Source organism: Caloenas nicobarica, chromosome 3, assembly GCF_036013445.1.
Source record: "Caloenas nicobarica isolate bCalNic1 chromosome 3, bCalNic1.hap1, whole genome shotgun sequence".
Taxonomy (NCBI): Eukaryota; Metazoa; Chordata; class Aves; order Columbiformes; family Columbidae; genus Caloenas; species Caloenas nicobarica.
In genome coordinates this window covers 80624700-80649901 of record NC_088247.1, presented here as the reverse complement: position 1 = coordinate 80649901, position 25202 = coordinate 80624700, and the positions used below count along the sequence as shown (strand labels likewise).

General features: G+C 36.2%; 1 protein-coding gene across 1 annotated transcript in view; it reads right to left on the bottom strand.

Annotated features, from left to right (window-relative positions):
• Window positions 1–25202, bottom strand: part of RYR2 (ryanodine receptor 2) — a 364098-nt gene that overhangs the window by 181354 nt on the left and 157542 nt on the right. Inside the window, exons 18-25 of the mRNA XM_065631500.1 lie at window positions 24688–24823; window positions 18379–18474; window positions 12130–12248; window positions 11593–11726; window positions 7691–7932; window positions 3806–3998; window positions 1866–2082; window positions 438–542 (exon numbers count right to left, since the gene is read on the bottom strand). Coding sequence (XP_065487572.1) covers window positions 438–542; window positions 1866–2082; window positions 3806–3998; window positions 7691–7932; window positions 11593–11726; window positions 12130–12248; window positions 18379–18474; window positions 24688–24823 — 1242 coding nt within the window. The remainder of the gene's footprint in view (window positions 1–437; window positions 543–1865; window positions 2083–3805; window positions 3999–7690; window positions 7933–11592; window positions 11727–12129; window positions 12249–18378; window positions 18475–24687; window positions 24824–25202) is intronic.

Below are 25202 nucleotides of genomic sequence, written 5' to 3'. Positions count from 1 at the left end.
GAAGTGAAGGAAGGAGCAAAGCAGATTTAATGGAATTACCAATAAGCAATACTTATTTCTCATGAAAAATAAGTTTGGGAATTCTGAAAGAGTTATGTCAGCCAGTAGATGTGAAGAGAACCAAAAATAACTGCTTTTATTGTCTTACTCTGCCAGGCAACTGGACTTCTTGCTCCAAGAACAACCAGAAGGTGAAAATCCCACTATGTGTTTTCTGCACTGGCCGTTAAACTGGCTGAAAATTTCAGCATCAAACAGCAGAATTTTGGCTCAGAAACACACAAGTGCTGTTGGTTTCCACCTGCTTCTGGTGGAAAGGGTCTGAAAAGTTACTAATTTTGGAAGGATGGAAAAAATGTGGTCCCATTAGTACGCTGAAATCAATGTGCTGAATAATACTACGTAATTAACAGAAAATTAAGTTGGAAGGTACATACTGGTCCATACTGCCAGCCAAGTTCAATCTTATTCATAACCCAAAGTTCATGGATGTTTTCTGCTAATTTTTCTCTAATCCTTTCCAGGTGGGGAGGCAAAACAATCTAAAGAGATAAGAAAGAGAGAGGCTATTTATAAATATAAGTTGCTTGACAGTGCCACCCAAACTTTCATAATAGACAAACTTTGTACAAAACAGATCTCTCAACTAAACCTAAATTATCATTCAGTTCTTACTGACTAAAGCGAGTGAGAAGTCTTAGATCAACAGAAATACTTTAACCCATGCACTTAAAAGTTTCAGAGTTTGACCAGCAAGGGAAAACCAGTTTTAAATCCAACACCTCCAAATGGCACAGAATACATTCCTGGCAGCTGGTTAGAAACTACTCAATGCAATACTAGTTCTCAGCTTAAAACATGTTAAAAAATCTCAACAACCACGGTAATGTTGCGAAAAAGAATAATAATAAAAATTAGATGACAGTTGACAAGAGAAATCAGGACAGCGTGTCACACTACCTCCAAAATTTGAAATCAAGTCTGCTTTACCTTCAAAACCAGAGACCTCAAATATACAGTGCTGTGAATCATGATAATGTTATCCTAATTGTTGGTGTTACACTACAATAATTACATGACATATGCAGAATGCTATATTTAGCACAAAACGGTAAACTAAGAGCTTTGTTCTTTTTTATGTTTTTTTCAGGAACAAGTTCCTAAATATGGTGAAATCTGAGGATATAGTGTACAAAAATTCATATCACCTCAAACTGTGGTCAAGTGTAAAATGAACTCTTGTTATCTGTGATCAGAGATGGAGCTCTTTGGTATCAAATAGGTACTGCTCATTGCAACTATGTAAAAAAACCAAAACAAAACAACAAAACAAAACAAAAACCAAACATTAAAAAAAAACAAAAAACAAACAACAACAACAAACAAACAAAAAACCTGAACAAAAAAAAAACCTCACACCAAACCAAACAAGAAAACTGTCATTTCAAGGCATGCCATTTACTGCCCACAGCAAGTAAAATGCCACTCCCAGTGACCTGCAAGTCCAGCAAAGAATTAGAGCTGAGGCTGGTTTAAAAATCTCATAATTCTTCAGTAATTGCAACTAAATAGTAATAAAATGTCCAGTAAAAGAACAAGAAGTTCCAATATTCTTTTTTTCCCACTCTAATATTAAGGGTGAAACATTATTTATTATAGTGTTTGTGAACTGAAATATATGATATGTCTAGTGAGCACTATCAGGACTTTACATATCATTTATCAGCTTCTCACGATGCAATCTATCAACCAAATACCCCCCCAAAAAAGTCTGAGACAACCTGCAAATTCAGTCAAGTGTGAAATAACACAGGCCTATAATATCCATGCTTAAAAATGAGAACGCAATCTTTCAGTTTCGATACCTGGCTGGTATCTACTGGAACAGGAGTGAAAGCTGCTTGAGAGAGAGAGATAGTGGGACCCAGAAGGTCTCTTGTATAGCTGCGATCCTGCTTGTACTCTCGGCTGTGCTCCACTTTCAGTTTCTCTTTCGGCAGAACAGCTTCAAAGCAAGGGGCATATCCAGGTGGAGGAAGGAACTTGAACTCTCCATGGCGACCTCCAAGCAAAAAACGTACCCTGTGTAAACATCACAGATACTTTAGATAACTGAGACACCTCTGGTGTCAAACCTAATCAATTTGTAAGCCTAACAACTAGGGAAAGAAAAAAAAGTTGCAGCTACTTTGCATTGCTTGCAGTTCAACTTTCTCCAACTAGCGCTGGAGTTCATGAAGGAGGAGGTGCAAAAAACATGGGGAAAAGTAAACAATTCTTTCTTTTAGCTGATTTCCACTTACATGGAAGTATTTTAAATCGTGAGACCAGAAGAGAAGATACAGAGAGAGAGGTTACTTAGCACACCTATGAAGTAAACAGCAGCCTTTTCAGTTTCAGAAGGCAGAGACTATAACCCAGATTAATCAGTCAACCATCTTTGTACCCTCTCCATTGAGGACTTAACCATTCTTTCACATTTGAGAAATGAGCCTGAAAATTCCATAGAATATGATTCTTTCTTTTCCCTCACAGAACATTAAATCCTTAGGACACAATGCAAAAAACTTCTTATATTTTCTCCCTTAAAACTTATACTCGTCATGTTAGTAGAAATCTAAGGAAAAGCATGGTTTATCCATTACAAAATGGTGAATTTATAATGGTTTTTTGTTGCTGAAAAATTCAATGAATGAGGTGATCATGAAGTAGCAATGACATAATACTGAAAAATCTTCCCAGAACGTTGCCACCCAGAAGGAATCAAAAAACACCCCAAACCCTAGCCTTACAACAGAATCATTTTCTCTCTTTTCTATTTACTCAGTGTCTTATAAGATTTTTGTCAATGCTAGACCACAACACTCTCCAGAAACACACTCAGCACACTAATAATATCTGTCAAATATTTCTCTGATGACAGAGATAAAGCATGCAGGTTTATAGTCTTGCATTTCATAGCATGCATGTCTATATTTTTACCACATTCTATCTCCTGTGTTATTCAGGGTAAAGTGCATTTTGCATCTGGAATGAGCGGCTGGTATGCCCACTGTGCAACAGCTCTTAGCTTCTGTAGTATTCACAAGAGTCTTTGAATGATTCCTCACAGAAAATTGCTCTGTCTCCAACAGAAATTAGCTTTCACCCTTTAAGTTTGCAAGTCCTGCTGGTCCCCCCACTGGAACATCACACAATCTCTTCTAATATTACGATCTCAAACTATTCAATAATGGAAGCAAAAGTCTGGCTCCTCAAGTGTGACTTGAAATTTTATAGAAAACCACTACAGAAACCAGAATTCAGAGTGGCTGAGTTCATATTAACTCATCCTCCTAAAGAGCGCCAGTACCATTTTTTGAGGCAAGTGCAGATAATGCATCTTCAAATAATAGTTACTGCCTCGTAACAAGGGAGTTAGGACAAATATATTTTTAATATTAAAGACTGATGGTTTTCTTCCCATAGAGGTAAAATGTTGCCCTGGAGTGAATGTATAAGCTAAGAAATGATAGAGTAGCTGTTTGTAAGGTCTCTCTGCAAAACACCTGAATACACTGGTGCACTGAAAAACAACAGATGCACTATCTCCTCAGAACTCTACTGTAGCTCTCACGATCCAGGAACTGGAACTGTGCCAAAGAAGCAGAAGTCAGAATGGGAAATGAGAGTAAAGACAGCCAGGGAAATATTCAGCATATTCACGTATACAGGGAGAAAAACCACCACCACCACCAACAACAACAAAAACACACTACACACAACAGGGAAGAAAGAAACCCAAAATGCTACATGAGATGCTAACTTTATTCCTGCAGAGAAGCTGACAACTGGGAAGAAGAGGCCATCTATGTTGAAATTCTCAAACATTCCTTGAACTGGCTGACCATTTATCCGGAAAGAGATGCTGGGTGCACTCAGGTCCAAACAGCAGCTAATAACATCGTCAGTTCTTAAGAGATGTTGGTTGGGAGAATTTACTGTCCGTGCTACACAACCTATACAAGTAAAAAAGACACATTTAGCAAAACTTCTGAAAAACACACAGCAGCCTAAAAAAATCAGAATGAAAACATAGCAATAGCACACAAACATGCTAATACTCAAATATTTAACCTATAATATCCAAGACCCGATTTTAAGCTTGCAATATAGTGAACAGAAGCATATAATTGTATCTACAAAGCTATTTTAATCACAAATAATACAATTAAATTACATTTAATGTAAGTGAAAATAATTACTGATATCCATATAAACAGTCAAAATCAAGAAAACTACTTTTCATTTCTCACAGTAGTAGAAGTGCAAATTGAAAAACAAACAGTATCTAATATGAAAGCTAGTATACTTTACTAGAGAATGTTTCATTATTCAAGATAAGGACAAGTATTGTACTCTACAGTACTTTAAATTATTTAGGAAAAATAAAGTACTTCCTATTATTAAAGGTCACATCATGGTATCCTCGAAAACTTGTGTAAGATGATACTACTCATTTTCATAATCAAACCACAAACAAGCTTTTTTTCGCATAGACAAAGACAACAGCAATTTTGAGGCATATATATTCCATAAATATATGTATTTTTCTTTAAAAGGTGTTATGTGAGTTCTAAAGGATCATTCTCTTTTTCATCAAATTACATTTACATAAATACATCTGCTTCCTATGAGAAATTGCCTATAGAATACAGAGAGTGACTGTTTCTGAAATTTACTGCCATCTACAACAGAAAACTTATGGAAAATCATGGAAGTTGTATGAACATATCTCTAGATATGTTTTCCAGAAATAACATATGCAACGTCTGCAAGAGATAAACCATAATGTGTATTAAGAACAAAGTACTAACTTGTTAACTGTGCTGTCCCACTTCTGTAAATATGAAGGATTTAACGAAAAGCACTATCTTCCCAAGAAGATGAAGATAGCATATGTTTTTAACAGCAGCAAAAATAATAAATGAAAAATCTCGATAATTCTTCTGCAGATAAATTTTCATACACATGCCACCAACCCTACTCCAAGGAAAAATAAAAAACAACACTTTCAATACTCTACATGTGGAAAATGACTTCCTGATACTGCCACATAATCTGCAGACTGCAGGACAGATGCTCTTGCGCAATCTGCCCCTCTTGATAGGGCAGTCAGCAGTATAGTTGGGGGGAAAAAAAAAAGTATTCAGATACTCTTTCTGCTTCCCTACACCCTTTCAAGACAGGATGTCCTTAGCCTGGTTGCTGTAAGAATAGTCGGTTCCATGAGGAAAGACAGGAGAACAACATGGAGCAATCCTAAGGGCCCCTCACCAATCAGAAAACACTTCGGAGAAACAGAGTAGCAGTCACTAGTGTAAGGAATGGCTTGCAAGGAAACTGCTCCTACCAGCTCTACATCCTACAAGTTACAGAGCACAGGAGAGAACAGCAGACAAAAACATCACAACAGCTGAGAATTAGTTTCTAATAAATCACAGAAAGGGACAATTATTTAATGGTAGGGATAACTAAGCTCTAAAAGAGTGATGATGTAGAGTGGATACTTCATCTCCTTAAGGCATACTACTTGAGATTAGATGTCTTTTTAGATGTTAACATTTAGCCAAATATAGGTTATTGGGATCAATGCAAGGCTGACTGTTAACAAAAATATGTCCTGGTCTTAGATAAACACATGGTCAGACCATGTAATCTAAAGCCTTTTCTGGCTTTACGCTTAAAATCTGAGTTTCATTTCTCCATTTTAGAGAAGTAATTGCAGGACTGAAGAAAAAAAATGTGAATTAAATGTGATTCTGGTAATGGCTTGGTCCAGAACAGAAACTCATGAGTAGAAATTATTGTTGCTATTCATTAATGCACTAAATGCTTCATGCTTAGAAGATTATTTTGAAAATGTCATTGCAGAGACTTACCAAGATGCGCCCTGGGATTGTGGAAGAAAAAGAGAGGCCATGATTTTCAACATTCAGTTACTTAAGTCCTTCCAAGCTTGAGAGGTATGTGTTACATGAGAATCTCAATGAAAACAGAAATCTTTTCAAATCTCCCAGCCACATCCACAACACAGGTTAATATATAAAAATTGCATACACAAAGGTGGTCTGGCTTTTTTGACTAGGCTGTATTATTGACTTCAGAACCACAAACAACTTTTTATTTATTCTTTTGTGACATTTCTGATTAAAAAGTTTCTGGTGGGTAGAAAAATCATTTTGATTTTCAGTAATCTTTTGTTTCTTCCCTAAAAGGGACCCTAACTACAAAAGTTATTTTTGGTTGGCTCATTATTTTCTGGTTCTTTGTTAATAATACTTTATCTGACAAACTTAGTTATGACACAGCGTTAATGACACCATTAATTATGCATTATTTCTCCAAAGGAATTCTCGCTATACATGAAAGGCAAAGTGGCAGCTACTTTCCTAAGATGCCACTCCAGCTGATATGTTATTACTTAATAATACGATCCATTGCTATTTTGATTGGAAAATTCTTTTGAAATGTAAAACTGTATTATTTTCCAAGTACCAAGCCACAATGCCTCAAAACATTAAAATCTTGCATGATATGTAGAGCTGACTCACTAAAATGTCTCTTTTGTCTGCTACTGAGCTTTAGAAAACTTGTTTATGTCTTCACAGTGGCAAGAATTGCCAATCCAATGAGCCTAACCCCGTTTTTAGTCAGTTCTACAGTTCACCACTGCCCAATAATCTGCCAAAATCAAAGGAAAAAATTTTTTCCTCAAAAAGGTTTAACCACAGTAGAAACTTCTTTCAAGAAGTTTAGGACTGTCCTAAATGATATTTGGGAAGCTTTTCACAGAAGGTAAATTATGTGAAAAAGAGAGCAAGCTGGCTTTCTTATTATTCTGGTTTTCCTGAGCTAACCCAGGTTGAGGAGAAAATAAGATATTTGCAGAATCAGCAGTAAATACAAATACTGTAGATACTCAGTTCAGCTTCCTTTAAGACTAGAATTTGCATACAGAAATTACCACTAATTAATAAATCCAAGCTGGGTCAGTAATATTTTAAAGGCAAATATCTGACCAAACACACCATATACAAGCTAAGAATATGATTCTGCAAGTCTTGCAATAAACAGCCAGTGTTAATGTATGCAAATAAAACATCACACCAGAAAAATATCTGGTTTTAAAAGTATGGCAGAAAGCATACTTTAAAATCTTCTTCACCTCTAAAGTATTTCTAAACTTCTAAACTAAAGATCCACATTAAAAATCTGTTTTAAAAAAAAATTATCCTGTGAATTAAATCTCTCAGGATGTTCTTACACTATCACACATAAATTACAAATCCAGACAACTGTTTTTGAGACTTCATTTTTTGCACCTTTGGAGTTTTAAATAAAATCTTTATAGTTTCTTTGAAAAAAAATCCCATGCTGAAACAAATTATTAGTCTATCTGAATTACTTTGTATAAAACAATTTTTTCAATATGCAATGTCAACTTGAAACAAGTTCTCATATAGGCTACTGTTTCTGTATATTCCTAGTGTCAACTAAAACATCTGATTCACTTTGCTGCTGTTGAAAACAAATTCATTGAACTTGCAAATAATGTTCTAGTATTAAAAAACAAAACAAAAAAACCACAAACAAAAAACCCCAACAAACACAAAACACCATATCCAAAAAAACACAGAAAAATGAATACCTGACCACAGATGTAGACCATCAAAGCCATAGGAGTACAAGTCATCACCAACACCATTTCCTCCCCATTCTGCTCCTCCACCTGGATATGGTGAGTAGCCCTCTGTTGAAGCCCAGCCCACTCGTAGATGTGTTGATTCTGCAGTCACAAAGGGCTCTAGATGGTCCACCATAAGTTCATAATACCATTTTCTGTATTGGGCAGAGCCTTCGCTAATCCCCAAGAAAATATTGGGTCGCATGCTTAAACAGAAAGAATAAAAGTGTTTTTTAAAAACTTTTCTCAAGAGCATGATGAACGACTGTAGACTCTTTGTTAAACTCAAATTTCATGGTTTTTTTGTGTGATTAAAACAACAGAAGTGATTTTATATCATAGAATCATAGCATACCAGATTGGAATTTACCTCAAGGATCATCTGGTCCGACCTTTCTTTGCAAAAGCACAGTCTAGACAAGATTTCCCAGCACCCTGTCCAGTCAAATCTTAAAAGCGTCCAACATTGGGGAATCCACCACTTCTCTGGGGAGATTATTCCAATGGCTGATTATCCTCGTCGTGAAAAATTTCCCTCTCATGTCCAATTGGAATCTTGCCAGGAGTAACTTATACCCGTTACCCCTCATTTTTTCCATGTGACTACTTGTAAAAAGGGAGTTTCCATCTTCTTTGTAGCCACCCTTTAAATACTGGAATATGGTGATAAGGTCTCCCCTAAGCTTTCATTTCTCAAGGCTGAACAAGCCCAGTTCTCTCAGCCTTTCCTCCTATGGTGACTTCCCAGTCATTTGATCACCTCTGTGGCCCTTCTCTGGACCCTCTCCAGCCTGTCCACATCTTTGTTGCCTAGAAGGACGAAAACTGAACACAGTATTCCAGCTGACAATCACTTAGTAGAATGGGATAATGACTTCTTTGTCTCTGCTGGAGATGCCCTTGTTGACACAGCCCAGCATCTTGTTGGCTTTCTTAGCTGCAGCAGCACACTGGTCACTCATGTGGAGCCTGTTGTCCACCAGGAGCCCCAGGTCCCTTTCCACAGAGCTGCTCCCCAGTCAGATAGAGCCCACTCTGTGCTGCACTCCTGGATTATGTTTTTTTCATCTCCAGAGTTGTCAGTTTAAAGTCCGCCGCACCAAGTTGGCCAGCCTACTGTAAAAGATGTCCTTGTCTCTACTGGACAGGTGGATCCCATCCCTTCCTAACAGGCTATAGTCAAAGAATGTCCCGTTGTCATAAAAGACAAAACCCCCACAGCAGCACCAGACACAAAGCCAGCAGTTGATTTGCATTATATGTTTATTTCTGGTTGCACCCTTTCTTCTAACTGCTAAAATGGAAGAAAAGATAATATGGGCACCAATACTTTTTGCTTGCACCTCCAGGGCTTTGTCGTCTTCCTTGATTCTGCCCAGGTTCTGGCTTGCAGTGTCATTTGTGCCCACGTGAAAGAGTAGCAATGCATAGTAGTCTGTGCTCTTGAAAAGTTGTGGCACCCTTTCAGCAATATCTCAGACCTTAGCTCCCAGAAGGCAGCACTGTTATTTATTTACTTATTCTGGTAAAAAATGCTATATACAGTTAAAGTTAAAAAGTGTTTGAGTCAGTAACTGAAACAGTATCCTCACTCAGATACCAATAATAATATTTTATCTGTTTGAACATTTAATAGATGTTAAAGCCCACAAACAAAAATGACAGCTATTCACCAGATACCAATAGAAATGCAATTAGTATATACTACAGGTTTTATTTTATATAGCAAACTGCATTCTGTAACACTGATTATCCATTCAAGAGAATAACATTTATAAAGATACAAAAATAAAGTGTCAATCTATTTCAACATTCTCTTGTACCTTTTCCTTCCTTATTCTAAGTCTTGTATAACTCAGTAAGTTGTAGTGATTGTACCAATCTTTATTATCGGTTTGATGTTCCTATTGCTGATGACTTTAAAGCACTTCACAAGCACGCTTGAAAAGCAAAACTATTACTGTGCTTCTTCTATATTTAGTTAAATACCAATATGTAGAGTCATACTTATAAAGGTCATGAGGGAAAAAAAAAAAAAGGAAAGAAAACTGTTTTTCTAATGAGATTTTGGGGATAATACTGTATCTTGAATCATTACTGTGTCAGCTTTGTACTAAGGAAGCTATCCAATTTGAATTAAAGCCGTAGAGCACAGAAGTATACAAAAAAAAAAAAAAAAAACAACTTTTAGACCTCTAGGTTGAATGTAAGTAGTTTTCACATCCTTCCACTGGACTGAGTTATAACATCTATAAATATTTTATTTCTGCATACAAGCTGCCTAATCAAAGATGTAGCTCTAAGCCAGCCCCAGCACACAGTGTGCCTGCTGGTGCAGGGAACACGGAGGGAGAAAGAAGGGTTGATACGGACTGTTAAATACACATCAGTGTAAAAGCAGACTGTACTGATCTGATTGCTTGTAAAATAACTTGTTTTATCACACAAGACTAATACACTTTCCTTCTAGAAGTATATGAGGTGTCTTTTGCCAACAGTTTAAGTATCAATACTCTTCACTTTGTTACAAGTCAAACATTTTATCTCCTTAAAAATATAAACAAAACCTGTTTGACAAAAGCAATCTTCCAGAAAAGTGAAATAATTTTTAAGTTATTGGTAGGATCACCAATTGATTTTTTTCTGCCTGAACATAGTATCAGCTTCATTATGCCTTTGTCCAGACTCCACAGCTTAATCAACCTATTTGTCCAACTTACTTTTTTAAATACAGGTTTGTGAATAGAATTTTGCAGCCCCCTGGAGAAGTATGTTGAACGGCAATATCTTAGAAAGGTTCTTTTCAACTATTTTTGCTGCAAGGTATGCAAGTCTCAGCCTATCACTACATGTTTTCAGTATTTCACGGGTCTGTCTGACTCTTGAAAAAAAATAAACCTTTTTTTTCATTAGAACTGCAAGAATATGAATATTCTCAATGACAACTTTTGAATGCAGAGCAAAAATACGCATTGACTACATGGAATGATTCCCATTACATCATCTTTCCATGTTATATGTGTTGGTATGTTATTGCATGTGTTGGGGGAAGTCAATTCATGTGGTTATGAAAAATATGAGTGAATGTGTCAGCTATAAAATTGTGAAGTTCATTTCACATTTAGATTTGAGAAGGCCTCTTTAGAATATACAGTTGTGGATTTTTTAGGTTCTTCAGCACCTAATAAATCCTGTGAACTCTCAATTATAAGTACTATGTCTATGTTTCAACTTTCATTCTCACTTAATGATTGAGACTTTTTTAAAGAGACAGAAGTCTGAGGCAGAGGAAGACCCCATGAATCTTCACTTAAAGTGAGATTCCTCTGCTTCACCATAAATTCAAATGCTGTATGAACATTTCCTTTGTAAACATTACTTTGCTAATTTAAGATGTTACTAGCTTCATCTTGTTATTAATGTCTGCTGGAAGATAGCTTCTCCAAGTCCACATGGAAGGAAAGGTGAGGGCACTCCCTAAATATCCCAGGCCCTGGTGAAGGTGTTTGGCATCAAGTTCTTGATGCTGACCGAAGGTGATTGGGAAATTTTCACAACATCACAAACATAAAGGCAAACACAGGGTAACGGCTGAGAATACTTTGAAAGCACAGCTAGATCTAGATGATCTTTAGAAGAGACTACATTTTCACAAACTTAAAGCAGATTAGAGCAGCTTTAGCTTGTAGCAGCTCTCTCTGCCCCATGCTTTGATTCTAATCAATATTGCAGAGTATTTAAAATCATAGAATAAAATATCTTAACAAAAGTTTTGAAAGTAAAACAGGTTTTCTGTAGTGACTATTTATTTTAACTGCAACTTTTATTTTGCTTTGTTCAGAAATATAGATTTTTTTTCTTTTTACCTGCTCACGTGGTTGACAAGGCGTGTCTGTAAGAGCAGATCTCTTCCTGGCAGGAGATTATCACAGATTAGATGTTGATTAGACCGCACAGCTACTCCATGACAAACACAGAGAGAACACAAAACATCCAAAACCTGAAAAAAAAAAAAAAAAATTCATCTTAAGTATTTTTCCATAATCACTGTGAGTTCCTTCAGGCAATATAATGCTATATACCTCCTTACTGGAAGACATGTAAGGGTATGTCATTCATCCAACATAATAGTTTTATTTTACAACAATTCTGAAATTCTCTTAACAATATTAAGATATATTCCTCCTGTTTCCCTTGAGAATTAGTGTGTATCCATGTTTTCATCAAAAAGAAGATAATGTTCCTCTTTGCTTCTTCAAACTGCTCACATGCCTTTTAGGAAAAGTTTACTCCTAATTATAAATACAGTTTTAAAATATTTGAAATCTAATTTCTACACAGAACAATATATTTGCTTTGTTCACAAATATTCACCTAAATATACTTGTCTCTTCTTTGCCTACCTTATGGTTTCTTCCATGTTTGTCCAAAAGACAGATGATTGATTTAATATGTCCTTCCTTAATAATGTTTAGAGCTTCTGGGCTTTCCACCAATACACAGTGTAAAACCTCTAGAATTCCTGGGGAGGAAAAAAAAAAAAAAAAAAAGAAAACTATTTCTTCCAATCATAACTGCACATATAACTTCCTAATATATTGCTCAGCAACATGGAATAGTTTCAAACATCATTGTTTCTGATAAATAAAACCAGCAGGATTAAGGTACTTCTAGATTTCTCAAAATAAGTCAATACAGTAAAAATCAGAAAGCACAGAAAAAATGTAAATTAATTTGAATTTTTAATAGTAAATATGTGATGATGAACACTCACAAATTCAAACAAACTGAGTAAAATATTGGTTTTCAGTGAAGAGGTGACGACTTCATACTACATACATATTATAAACATAAAACATGCTCTCCGTAGTTACAGTTTTCTGTTTCTTCCTTTAGAAAACCATACAAACCACTAATGGAATCATGTAACTCTGAATTAGAGAGCCAAGGTAAATTCCCAGGCTACTGGCCCATTGTCTGTAATTTTCTTTGTGTATGTAACAGCTATACTGGGAGCCACAGTGATGTTCTTAAAGAGCAAACAAATAGGAACTAGAATGAAACTAAGATGTGCAAGGAAGTAAGAACCACTACCTCTCCAGTGGCCCCTCAATTAAATGCAATTCCAATCCAAATAAAGCAGTAGCTATTGCCATCAAGAATCATTAGCCTTAAAATGGCTCCCTGCAATGGGGTACTAAAACAAGCTCCTGTGTGTACTGCATCAAGTCACCACTTGCTTTGGGATGTTCCATATTTCACAAATACAAATGTTACATCATTAGCAGTTGCTAAAGTTGCTGCCACAATGAGAAAAATCAGAGCACTGAGCAAAAGCTGATAAGCAGTCTTAAACCTAGAGATATGCAATTCCAGTTTGTGCTGTACATCTCTCATCACTCTGTCTTCGTCCCCGTATTCAAGCCATGGCTCCAAACAAGATTTACAACATGAGTCTTCTACTCTTTGCCACACTCTCTTCTACTAAAAGAAAAATGCAGCACTGCAAACTCCCTTTGGTGTGGGAAAAAAATTCATCAGACAAACACACAGTCTCAGTAAGACTGATCTGGTATTTCTTTGATCCTTGTGAGGAAGAGATCATCAGCTCTTACAGTTGAGCAAGCCTAGGGTCAGTTAAGGAAAAAAATTCCAAACAGCTACTAGCTGAACACAGATTTTTCAGTCTCAGTGCCAAGACAGCGTGATGACAGAAATATTAGATTTGAAACAGTCTTTATGCTGATCAGCTGCCTCCCTCTCACCTTAACATTCCAGACTGGATCTACAACTTATAGAAGGAGCAAGTGCTTTCTGTTAGATTTCCATAGGTTTTGAATAAATCACTGAAAAAATGTGTATCATAACCTAATATTTAAGAATTTAAAGACTGTGGTTCATCCACATTCTTGTCCTCAGTATGCATCTGAAGTTTTGCAAACAATAAAAACAAACTTTTCACTTTGTAAATGATAAAAAATTATAAATGCGTATTTAAGGAAAAAGAATATGTATTTTGACTTATCGGGGGAATTTTTACACACACGCATCCCTCTTTTTTAAATAATCCCTGAGCAACAATACAAAATAGTCTGGAACATTACGACTGACTGATCATAAAGCCTCTCACAAACAAAAATGGAGCAAGCACTTCAGAGCCAACCAAACAAAAATTAAAAGAAAAAAAAAAGTCAAAACCACAATATAATGAGCTAGATGTAAACTCCCAAAGTCATTCTGTAGCCCTGAAGGTATAAGCAGAAAGTTTCAACTACAAATAAGAGAACATATTAAACCTGAATTTGGCTGCAATAGATGCACACTTCCAATATTGACAGTAACAATATTGACAAAAAGGATGAAAACCTAAGAGCCATGAGATCAAGCTAAAGGAGTAGATGCCCTGCAGCAACATAGCAGGAGCATAAGCCACCCAGCCTCCCAACTAGACAGGCAGGGGTCTCTTGAACATGGTAAAAGTATCTAGGGAGTTAAGAGAAGTGTTACAAAAGGATCCCCAATCTAGGGGGGTAATCTGGAACAAGATAGACAACTTTATTGTGTGCCACAGTGGTCTGGGAATGCAGGGAAAACACTATATTCAAAAGCTGGTAATTTAAAGTTTGCCACCTCTCACTGTAGCACTGAAACACACTTTTAACTATATAAACAGTAATCCAATATGAAGTGCTACCACATTATGTAAGTGTGGTAACCATAACCTTGGAATTTTCAGATTTGTGTAGGTAGTTTCATAATCCTAATTTTGTCTTAAAATAGTATACAGTTCATTTTCTAGTCTTAACCTTTTCAATAATGGAAGTAAAAATACTTTGAAGATGTTAAAAAATTAATAATAAATGAATGTTATCAATTAGACCCAGCTGCCACAGCAACTTCTTCAATTACTGCAGCATCTGAATGCTAATTATCAAACACATTTTTTCTAAGGGCAAATTCCCTCTACTTCAGAAAAAATTGCCTATGAATGTACAATGTCTGTTTGGACTGGTCTACTTTTAGATTGTCTATATTAAAGACAACTGGACCTGTTCCAATTTCATTGGAGTTGCTCAAGGCAGTAAAGCAAGAAGTGTTCAAATTTAATACAAATATCACAAGCAATATGATATGCAGAGTTTATGATAAAGACAAGTGAAAATTCTTTTTTAATGACAAACAGATGAAAGGAACCATATTGTAGAATAGGACTAGGTAATCCCATCTGGAATATGTTTCAGAGAGAAAGACTAATCTAATCTTAATTTATGCATTGAAGAGAGAGCAGAAACATTTGCATTGCATTATTCACTCAGCTCCTGTAGTATCTCACTTCTAATATGGTCTGCTCTTAGACAAATTTATACTTAGACAATTCTTCATTTTCTTTGCTTCAGTGAACATCAGAAACTGAATCAATGTCTAACCTAAAATGCACAATCAACTCACAATTGCTGTTTATACATTTAATGCTTTTATTCTGTTTTTATATTATTTTTAGTTCAAGGATAAGAAAAAAGTGAAAATAGGAATTTTATTGATAATAGTTTATGGAGACAAATCTTTATCACAAGACATTCAAGAAAACATCTGCAGGAGATGTAGCTGGCAAGATCAGTGTTGAAGGTGAACTTAATTTTGGAGTGATTAACAGAGCATGGTGTTACTTCCTTATAAACACTTTACCTTAGAAAATGAATTAATTATTTTAGGTGAATATATACAGCCTGGTATTCTTATCTAAAAGGTGTCCAGTATTTCTCCCTATTGTAGACCTACCACTGTAAATTAAAACAGTGAATATCCTTACCCCAATGAAGCCATATAATGCTTAAAATCTGGCAAGCAAGCATCCCACATAAAATCACAAAAGCACATTTACATACTAAAAGCTAAACCTACTGTGCCTCTCAAGATAACTAAAGCGCAGCATAAGCAGCATCTTGCATAACTGATTCCCTCACAACCAGAAAAAGTCTTAATTATAAAATCAGCCTGCAAGGCTACAGGGAAGTTATGTTACCAGAACATATGGGGAACGAGTTCAAGTGACCTAGCTCCTAGAGGAAAACTCAGGACAAAAATGCATTGCAAATATTAGTACCTTCAGAATTTTTGCAGCATGTCATGAGGCTCATTATGCAGTATGGCTACAATGTCAGATTACTTTGCAGTTTACAGAATTAGTCTCATACCTTACTATAATATCATAAGGTTTTTATTTTCAAAGCTTATTTTTACTTTCAGATTCATTTTTTAAAATACATACAGACAACAGAAACCATGTAACACAGCATTTGTAGAGCTGTCATAACAGATTTCATCTTGAACCTCCAACAGCTGAGCGCAAAGTTTTGCATTATTTCTGAAAATCCTAGCCCTGAAAGTTTCAGCTGTAAAACTAGGTCTCTTGGGAAATAATTTCACCATGAATAATGGGTAAATACATTGAAATTAAGAAGGCTGCAGTCAAAGCCCATGCAACTGCATAACTGTGAGAACATTTGCCTTAGATGAATGCTCTCACACCAATGGTAGGCTGTAGTGGAGAAGAGTTCTAGAGATTTTGCCAATTTTTAAATGCTTGTTTCAGTTCTCTGTTACTCAAATGTTCATGAAAGCATGAAGATCACAGCACCTGCAGAGCAGGTTTCTCTGACAATAATGTAAACCAACAGGAATGTTCAGTTATGAAATCTATTTGGTTAGGATCTCTACACCTAATATACTAGCTACAGTGACAGGATTATCAGCAAATCTCTAACTAGACACCAGTGCCATGAGCAGCCAGCTGTCTGTAACACCCCCTGAGAACTAAAGTAGCGATACAGATTTAGCCTCATGTTCCTTTTGCCTCATAGCTTGAGCAGCTCAGGGATTCAGAGCATAAACAAACCATGGCTGAAACACACCAGGTGCACATCAGGTAGAGGAAGTAATAGCACAGTAAAACAGGTCCCCTGCCCTAAAGCCATAGTTCTGCAGCAAAAACATGAAACAAAATTCTGCAAAAATACTTCTATGAAACATTGCTGATGGGAGAGGCTTACACAGGCAAATGCTTCACAGTCTCTATACAAGCCTGTACACCAAGAGAAGAATAAATGACTTCTAAACTTTCTGCTTGCTCCAAGAGTTGAGAAAGGAAAAAACTTCCAAGAGGAGAAGCATCTATGTATAACTGCACTTTGCAGCTGCAATCACTTACTGCAGACCTTGCCAATCAGCTAGTGAACACCATGGCAGTTCACCCTTGGCTCCGAGACGGAGAACAGTCCTGCCACTGGCATTTGACCCATGAAATCAACACTATTAATTGCAGAAACATGGTCCTAGTATCTGTTCAGTAACTTCAAGATACACACAGCAGAGGTTCTTTAATACAATGAGATTTGTCTACCATCTGTTTACAAAATCAAAACTATGGTGGAATGTTTCAAACACATACTTTTAAAGAAAATAGAGTGGTATTGTTAAAAAATAGTATTCTAACAAGTACTGAAGACCATTTTTTTAAAAGAAGCACATGCCGAATGTGGCAATCCAGAAAATCACATTTAAAGTTCTGTTATAGACTTCTGTCATGTCAATAGCTACATACAAGACAGCAAAGAGGTACAGAGTAACAATGTGTCAATGTCAATAGGCATCATATATCACCATGAGAAATTCTTAAGATATTATTTACATTCACCTAGTGTGCACTGTTCACACTAATTATTTCTTATTCTGCTCAGAAATTTTATTTTTCCAATACAGTCCAAAGAGATTTTTGATCAAATTTAGTTCTAATGTTTTAAAATGTTTTTTAAAAACTTAAAAATACAATGTTTTTTGTTAGCAGAGTAGGTTTATGGAGCACAGATTGCTTTCAAGGAAACGGAATCCAGAATCTCCATTTCAGTGAGAAGTACAGTACAGCTCAGCATAACTTCATTTACTTGCAACACAGAGACTAATCATATCTCATAGACACTAAGGGGTTAACATAGTCATTTAGGAGGAAGATCAGGCATTAGGTAATGACAAAATAAATTAGCTAGCTTAAAGAATTTGTGCCTAAAGTGAGACAGAATTCCCAGATTCTCAAATCTCCAGTGTGTTTCAGGCATTCTTCTTGTTAACCTCAAACAGAAATTCAGACAGGGAATGCATGTGTATTCTGCAGGTAACCTTGTTACATGCAAATATATGGGTGTTTTATGAAGACCCATCTGTTACACATACTCAAGTAGAATACATGAAATTTCCTAGATTACCACTACAGTCCTTTAAGAAGAGACAAATTATATCCATTCCATACAGTCATTATTATATTTAGTTTGATGCAAATCCTGAAAAACATGCAGGCTTCCAAAGAAAAAGGAAGAGAAGGTACTATTAATAGAATTAGGGGGAAGTAACTTAATACAAATAAAACCGTTTCGCAAAATGGTTTGTGTGCCTGAATTAAAAGGTAATATTACAATCGACTGCCAGAACTTACGCATTTTCTATGTGTGAAAATGTTACAAATATAAACCTCACTTCATTAATATAATTTACTCTCTCATAGGAAGAACTTCATGACAATTAGACTGAACAAGTATATCACTAATTTTAAAGCATGACAAACTGGTAAAATAAGGAAATTAAAATACTAAAAAGCATACCAGAAGAAGCTTCCAGTCTTTCTAATCTGCTGATGAGCCAATCAAGAGATCCAGAAAATTGAGCACAGTTTTTACGATTCCCTCGAATCAGAGCCGCTATTGGGAAAAAAAGAGGAAAAAAACATAAATCACAATTATAAGCCCATTTAAGCTAAAAGAATCTCTGTCTGGTCTTGCACTGAGGGATCCAGTAAGATAGATTCTCAATCTTTAATTATTGATGTTCTTGATTTAAATTTAAATAGTTAGATTTAAGCATAAGCAATAGCCTTGTCATGAAATTGACCTTTAAGTTATTTGAACTATTTTGGCTTTACAATCATCTCAATAATCCCTGCAAAGTGCTCTACATGACATCGCCAGCACTGACCCCACAAAAGTCTCTATAAAACAGTATTCTTGTAAAGACAGTAAACATTGGAAGAGCAGAATTTGAAGCCAAAAACACAGGTGATGAATGTAAATTATTTTCTATTGATACAATACCTTTGTTCAAGAATACCAGGAACTAAAACAAGATACATGTCCAGGAACTATTTGTCATACTTTCGATGGGGCTGCAGGGAGGAAGGAACTGGTTTGAAGCTCTTTCACCCTCACACTTTAAGCTGAAGATTGAAGCAGACTGAATGTGTGCAGTGATTTGGTGGGTAGAACTGACTAGAAATCTCACTGAGCACTGCAGGTGCTCGCAAGCCTGCCCTGTCCTGGAACATGTGCCTTAGCATGTATATGCATATACACAAGCCCTCAGAGAAGTATCTGCTCTGCTCTGAGAAAAAGAGTAAGGCATTGATATTTCTGTTTGGTGTGTGGAACAGTGCGAAGTGCTTTTCTTAAGATCATTTTCTAGTTCTGCCAACAAATTATTTCAACCTGAAATTTCTACGGTTATTTGCAGCAGCAGAGGCTGTTTGCCCTGCTAAGAGGCAACAGCCTCTTAAAACCTACGCTTTATTGCTGCAGAAATTCACTATATTATATTGCAACTGTGGGTTTATGCTGTTTCATTTATAAAAAGTTAAATTTACAGACTTGTGACATAAACATGATATGAAACTGTATTTGCAAAGCGGAAACGCAATCTTGGAGTTAGTTGCAAACAAGTCACTGCACTGACAGTTCTGTATCATTAGGAAACAGATCACAATCCAGTTTCTTCGTAGGGAAAAAAAAAAAAAAAAAAAAACACCAAACAGAACAAACAAAAACAAAACCCAACCCCTAACAAGGAAAACAAACAAAATCCTTTCTCTTGCTGTATTATATGATAAAAGAATCTATACCCTGAAAGCTTACATACTTAATTAATCACGGCCATAGTTATTTGAAAATACGTGGGAATCATAAAAGGAGGAACATCTTGTTAAAAGACAGAGATTAGAACTAAAGAACACTTGTTTCTGTAAGTGACTTTTTTGTTGATTATACGCAAGCCATATAATCTCACTGTGCTTCAGGTGCGAACATAAAATGAAGGCAGTAATAGTTCATGGTTTAAAACGACACGAAGAAATTTAACTTCATTAACAGAAATAAGACACAGATGGTTTCATAAATGCAGCTCAGCAGAGGCTTGTGAAAGGTTAGTATTCAGTGATCAAAGCTGTGCAGTAAATGAGGCGCACAGCCACTCAACATGGAAAACAAAAAATAATACACGATTGCTTCTTTTATTGCCCACTACTCTGAACAAGACTAGTATCCAGTTTTAAAGAAACAGAAACCAAGATGTGGTCAGTCAGACATTAAAGTCACATAATTACATATACTCCTGTGCATTCTTTGGTGATACAAAAGCACCAAATACAAGTTCAGAGTGATTGTATGTATTTGTCATACAGGAAGGACAGATGCCTTAGTAGGTATATAGCAATCATTTTAAACTGAAACAGGGTAGGTTTATAGGGTGTTTTGAAGATACACCTAATTTCAAAGCAGTATATTTCATGATGGCAACATGTTACAGTTACACAAAAATTTACAGTTGAATAAGTTTTCAAGTTTGAGTAACCTTTTTAAAAATGATAGAGATATATAATAAATAAAGAGATATAGTGATTTCAAATTGGGTTCATCTTTTCGAAACACCCTATAGATTGAATATAAGGAAGGAATTTTTTACATGAGGGTGACTGGATCAGAATATATTTAAAGGTCCCTTGCAAGCCAAACCTTTCTATGATTCCATGATTTTTATATGCAATAGTATCCAGTCTCAACTCCAAGTCTGTAAATGCCTCCATTCTCATTATAGTGAAATATATCACAATGTCAGTGACATGACAGAAGCCACGAATTCTGGCATCACAGTTTGCTTTTATTTATGTGAGGACTCAAAACCAAAGTACTGTTTCCTGAAGCAAGACTGAGCAAACAATATCCAAATGTCATCCATGCAATTACTGTACAGCTCCAGCATTATTCAGAACAGAGCAATGTACAAATTCATTACAGCCAGATCAAAGCGAGGCTTCTTAAGCATTAGCTGCCAGAAGATAGTTACTTCCAGCTAGGGAAGCAACATAAGGGGCAGAAAGGGCACAGAGACTAGCAGGTCAACAAAAGCTTGTCCACTTTTGTATACCCTACAAGCCCATGGAAATAATACTTTGAACACGACAAGTAGACTCTTTCAGAAGGAATTTCAAACTTGGAGAAATGATTCAGCAATCAAGCCACTACTTCCTCCAGTCTGAGCTTTCCTTAATGTAACAAGAGATAAAACAAACTAAACTCTCACAAAAACTTCAGCACAACCCTCCATCTATGAATAACACAACCACAGACTTTTATACTCCATCATCGACACTCTAAAAGGTCATCGGTTTATTTCATTGAGACCTCTCTGGACCTAGTCTAGATACTTTTAAATGTTAATAATTCCTTCCGTAAGTTCCTTCAATTGATTCTTAATAAATAAAATACCTACCATTAGCATACATGAAACAATCACCTTAACAAAAAAAAAAAGCCTAAAGCAGAATCAGTTATTCACTTTACTTAGTGGGCATACATGAGCTGAAAGATAGATTAAAATTCAAAATTTTTACCAGCGTTCCTTCTAGAATGGGGGTGTCAAACTCATTTTCACCAGGGGCCACATCAGCCTCACAGTTGCCTTCAAAGGCCAAATGAGTTTGACACCCCTTTTCTAGACGATCTTTTTATCTCAGGGTTGGACAAGCAGACATTCCCCAAAACCGTATTACATAATGTCACATTTTCAAGCATTCATACAGGCATGAGGGGGAGTGAAGATGAAAGAGAGAAGCAGAGGGAGGGAAAACATAACTGTAGCACTGCTGCGACAAGAAGCTCACACTAAGATTTAGTATCATTTTCACTGTGAACTCTTAGTTTAGTTTCGTGCATCTTTTCCAAATTTTAACTGTTAAAGACAAAATCTGCTACCCTTTTTGCTTGCCAGTGGTTGAGCTACCTTCAAAAAATTCAGACTGAACAATTTGGTTGCTTTTAAGTGTGAAGATAGCCAAACCTATATGGAGTTCTTTATTTTGTTGAAATATAGTGAAAACAACAAGAAGCATTTTCTTCATCTTCTAACAGACCACAGAGTTCTGAAAGAAGACAAACATCAGCAAAGATAAGTAAAACATGGAGCTGTAACATGCAAACAAACATGAGAAAGGCCTACACCAGCTTGAAAAACCAAAGACATGAGAATAAAAACAAAAAAAAGGAAAAGTTGTAGAATAAGTTTAACGAAACTAGCTTTTAAATTGTATTCTATTCTTATAGCTGTATTCTTTTGTTTGAATAACCTATTTTAGCATGAGGAGGCAAACTTAGCATGAGTGGCCAGGCTCACTGGAATTCCAGGCCACATTTGTGAACCTATCTTAACCTGCTTGCTTGAGGACGGTGGGCCTTGAAGACCAGTACCAAGAGACAAAGAGGAAACGCTGTCAGTAGAGGCTGTAAACCATCAAGATAAGAACAGTAAAAAAGCTGCCTGGAGGATGGAGAAAGAGAATCCATTAAGAAACAAATAAGCCCCAGAGCCAGAATTAGCATTGGGCCAAAAGGCTCATAGACAGCATGCGAAGGGCACGTGAAGAGCAGCATGTGAAGTGCACATGAAGAGCAGGTGCACAGATCATGAGGGTTTAAAAGTGTGAGCCTCTTTTGCCTCAAGGTCCCTCCCTCTGAGAGACACCCAGTCTGGACTGTTTCTTTGCTGTACCTTTCAATTTAATTTATTTTATCTTTTGATTAAATTATTTTTTTAAGCACAGATGTCTGAGACTATGCTACAGGAAACCTAGGGTCAAGAGCATTTCTTTAACAGAAAGGATCTGGACAATCATTCATGTTGCCGAGTCATAAAAATTCTTAATCATCAAATACCATAAATCCGCCAGCAAAAACTGCCATCTACCTCTGAAACAGTTCTTCAATACAAAGTCAACAGCGTACCATTGTTACAAATTACTCTTAGCTGAAATCAAAGCAGTCTGATGTACTTGAAGTTTAAGTACTGCTTTTGACCCGCGTACCAACTCACTCATCACTATGCTGCAAGTTACAGAACTGGAGAGAGGTGCATAGAGGGTGTATTTAGCTAACAATTATAAAAACCATGGAAATCAAAACAGAAACATTAAAATCACTTTATAATGTTCATAAAATGTAACATTAGGAAAGGCCACTTTTGGTCACCCTCGCAACCTGTGCGTACACATCATGCTTCAATCTTCAATTACATAGAGGTGGTAGATCTTAGCAGCCCGTCAACCAGAATCACAGCCAAAAGAACCACCTCCTATCCTAATGGCCTGTGGTTAGGTGCCAGCAGCCACTGTTCAGCTAGCCCCTTCTTTGCTCTGAGAGGTCCTGGGAGAGGCCTTGCGGTTGTCTCAGTGATATTTACTGTGTCAACTTCTATTTCCTCAGAGAGAAAAGGTAGTGGACCAGACAGCAGCACCTCACTGGTTTTATCAAGAGCTGTGCAGCATACACTGGCTATCCTCTTTTCTGCCCCAAGATTACTTTCTTCTTCAAGAGCACAAGATAATCTACGTACTTTGACTATGGAAAAGCTTTGTAAAAGTACTATATAAACAACTCCTGCCTCAATTGACTCACTTTGCTGTTGGGTAATAAGGAGAGTTTATGTGAAGTGAGGCATGCCAGTAAAATTGCGTTTTCTGTGCCTCTGAATTCAGACAATGCAAGTATTCAGTATGCCTTGCACACCCGGAATAGTGCTGAATATTCTGAAAAAAGGTCAAATCCTACAGCTCTTAATTTAGGAGCTAGCATGGGTAGAGTCTTTTTGCCTACATTTCTTCCTGTAACTGTTTCTCTGAGTGAATGGGAGATAATACCTTCTATTTGCCTTATTACAGAAGTTTCCAACAGAACACTTATTAATAGTTCTAATTATTCAGATTACTAATCATAAATGGCACAAAAGAACTCCAAGATAATAGCTTTGTTTTCCAAACATTAATTAAAAGGCTTACAGTAAATAAGGTTAAACACCACACACTGAGTAGCAAAGCAAAAACTAAGTATTTTAAGTACCAATAATAAATGAGCACTAAGTAAGGAATGAGTCCTACAGAAAAACTCATATGTGTGATGTTTCACAATGCGTACCCTCAAGAGAGCCAATTAATACACACACTACATTCATCTGGGCACTTCCTAACCACTTGACTCGCTTCACTTTACAAACTTGATATTCAGCTGTGGAGTTTTTAATGGAATTGATGTACAACCTAACCTTACTTGTATAGCTTTTCAATACCAAATTTTTCAGGAGTGAGATTCAGTATAAATGATACATAAAATGCTTTATGTTTTATTGGAAAGTAAGATAACAATCCTGCAAGGTTTTGGTTATAGAAGCTTTAGATTTATGCTGCAGTTCTGCAGCCAGATGTGTGAAAAATCATAACTTCTACAAAACTGCCTGCCATGTCATGGGTCCTCAACAGAGGAATGAAACACTCACATATATTTTGTTCACACATTTTTGGGCAGAATACAAGATACATCAGCGATATGATGATATGAAAAAGCAATCAATCATTTAATTGAAGTCAGAAACATGTTATTTATCATAATAAATACTGTTAGAAAAATCACATTATTTGAGTGTTTTCAGTGTGTTTTATTCTTAAGTACATGCACGGAGCTGGAAATGCAAAAATCTTATTTGATTTGTATCCTAAATTTGTACACAGTGGAAAGTCTTTATACTAAAACAGGTATGTGTTTCTTTTCATCTGAGTATTATTTTGAGCTAAATCAATCCAAGTAACGCATAATATGCCTTACCTAGCAATTCATACAAAGAATTCAGAATAGATTTCCATGCTTCTCCAGCTTCTTTCCCAGCTACGTCTGCAAAATGAGCTGCACTGCTGTATACATTCAAGCGATCAATACATTCAAGAACAAGGTTGATCATACCCTAAAAATGGAAAGGCTCAGATTGTCAGAGAAAAAAAAAAGTATTGTTTAGGTGCAAACACATAAGATTTTCAGAAATCTAAGAAAACAATACATGAAAGGCATGATATGCAAAACACAGGAATATATACCTGGAGTCAGACAAGTGGAGTCAAACAAGCAATCCCTACAGAAAAGTTCTCCTTTACTGTGATAATAAAAATTTAGCATTTAGGATGGTTAAAAAAAACCCAATACACCACACAAACAAACAAACAAACAAAAAACCAAAAACAAACACAAACAAACAAACAAAACCACAACACACATCACCAAACACAGTATTCCAGACATAATTTTGGGCAAGTTTCTGTTCTTGAAGGCTTTTAGGCATCTGGCTA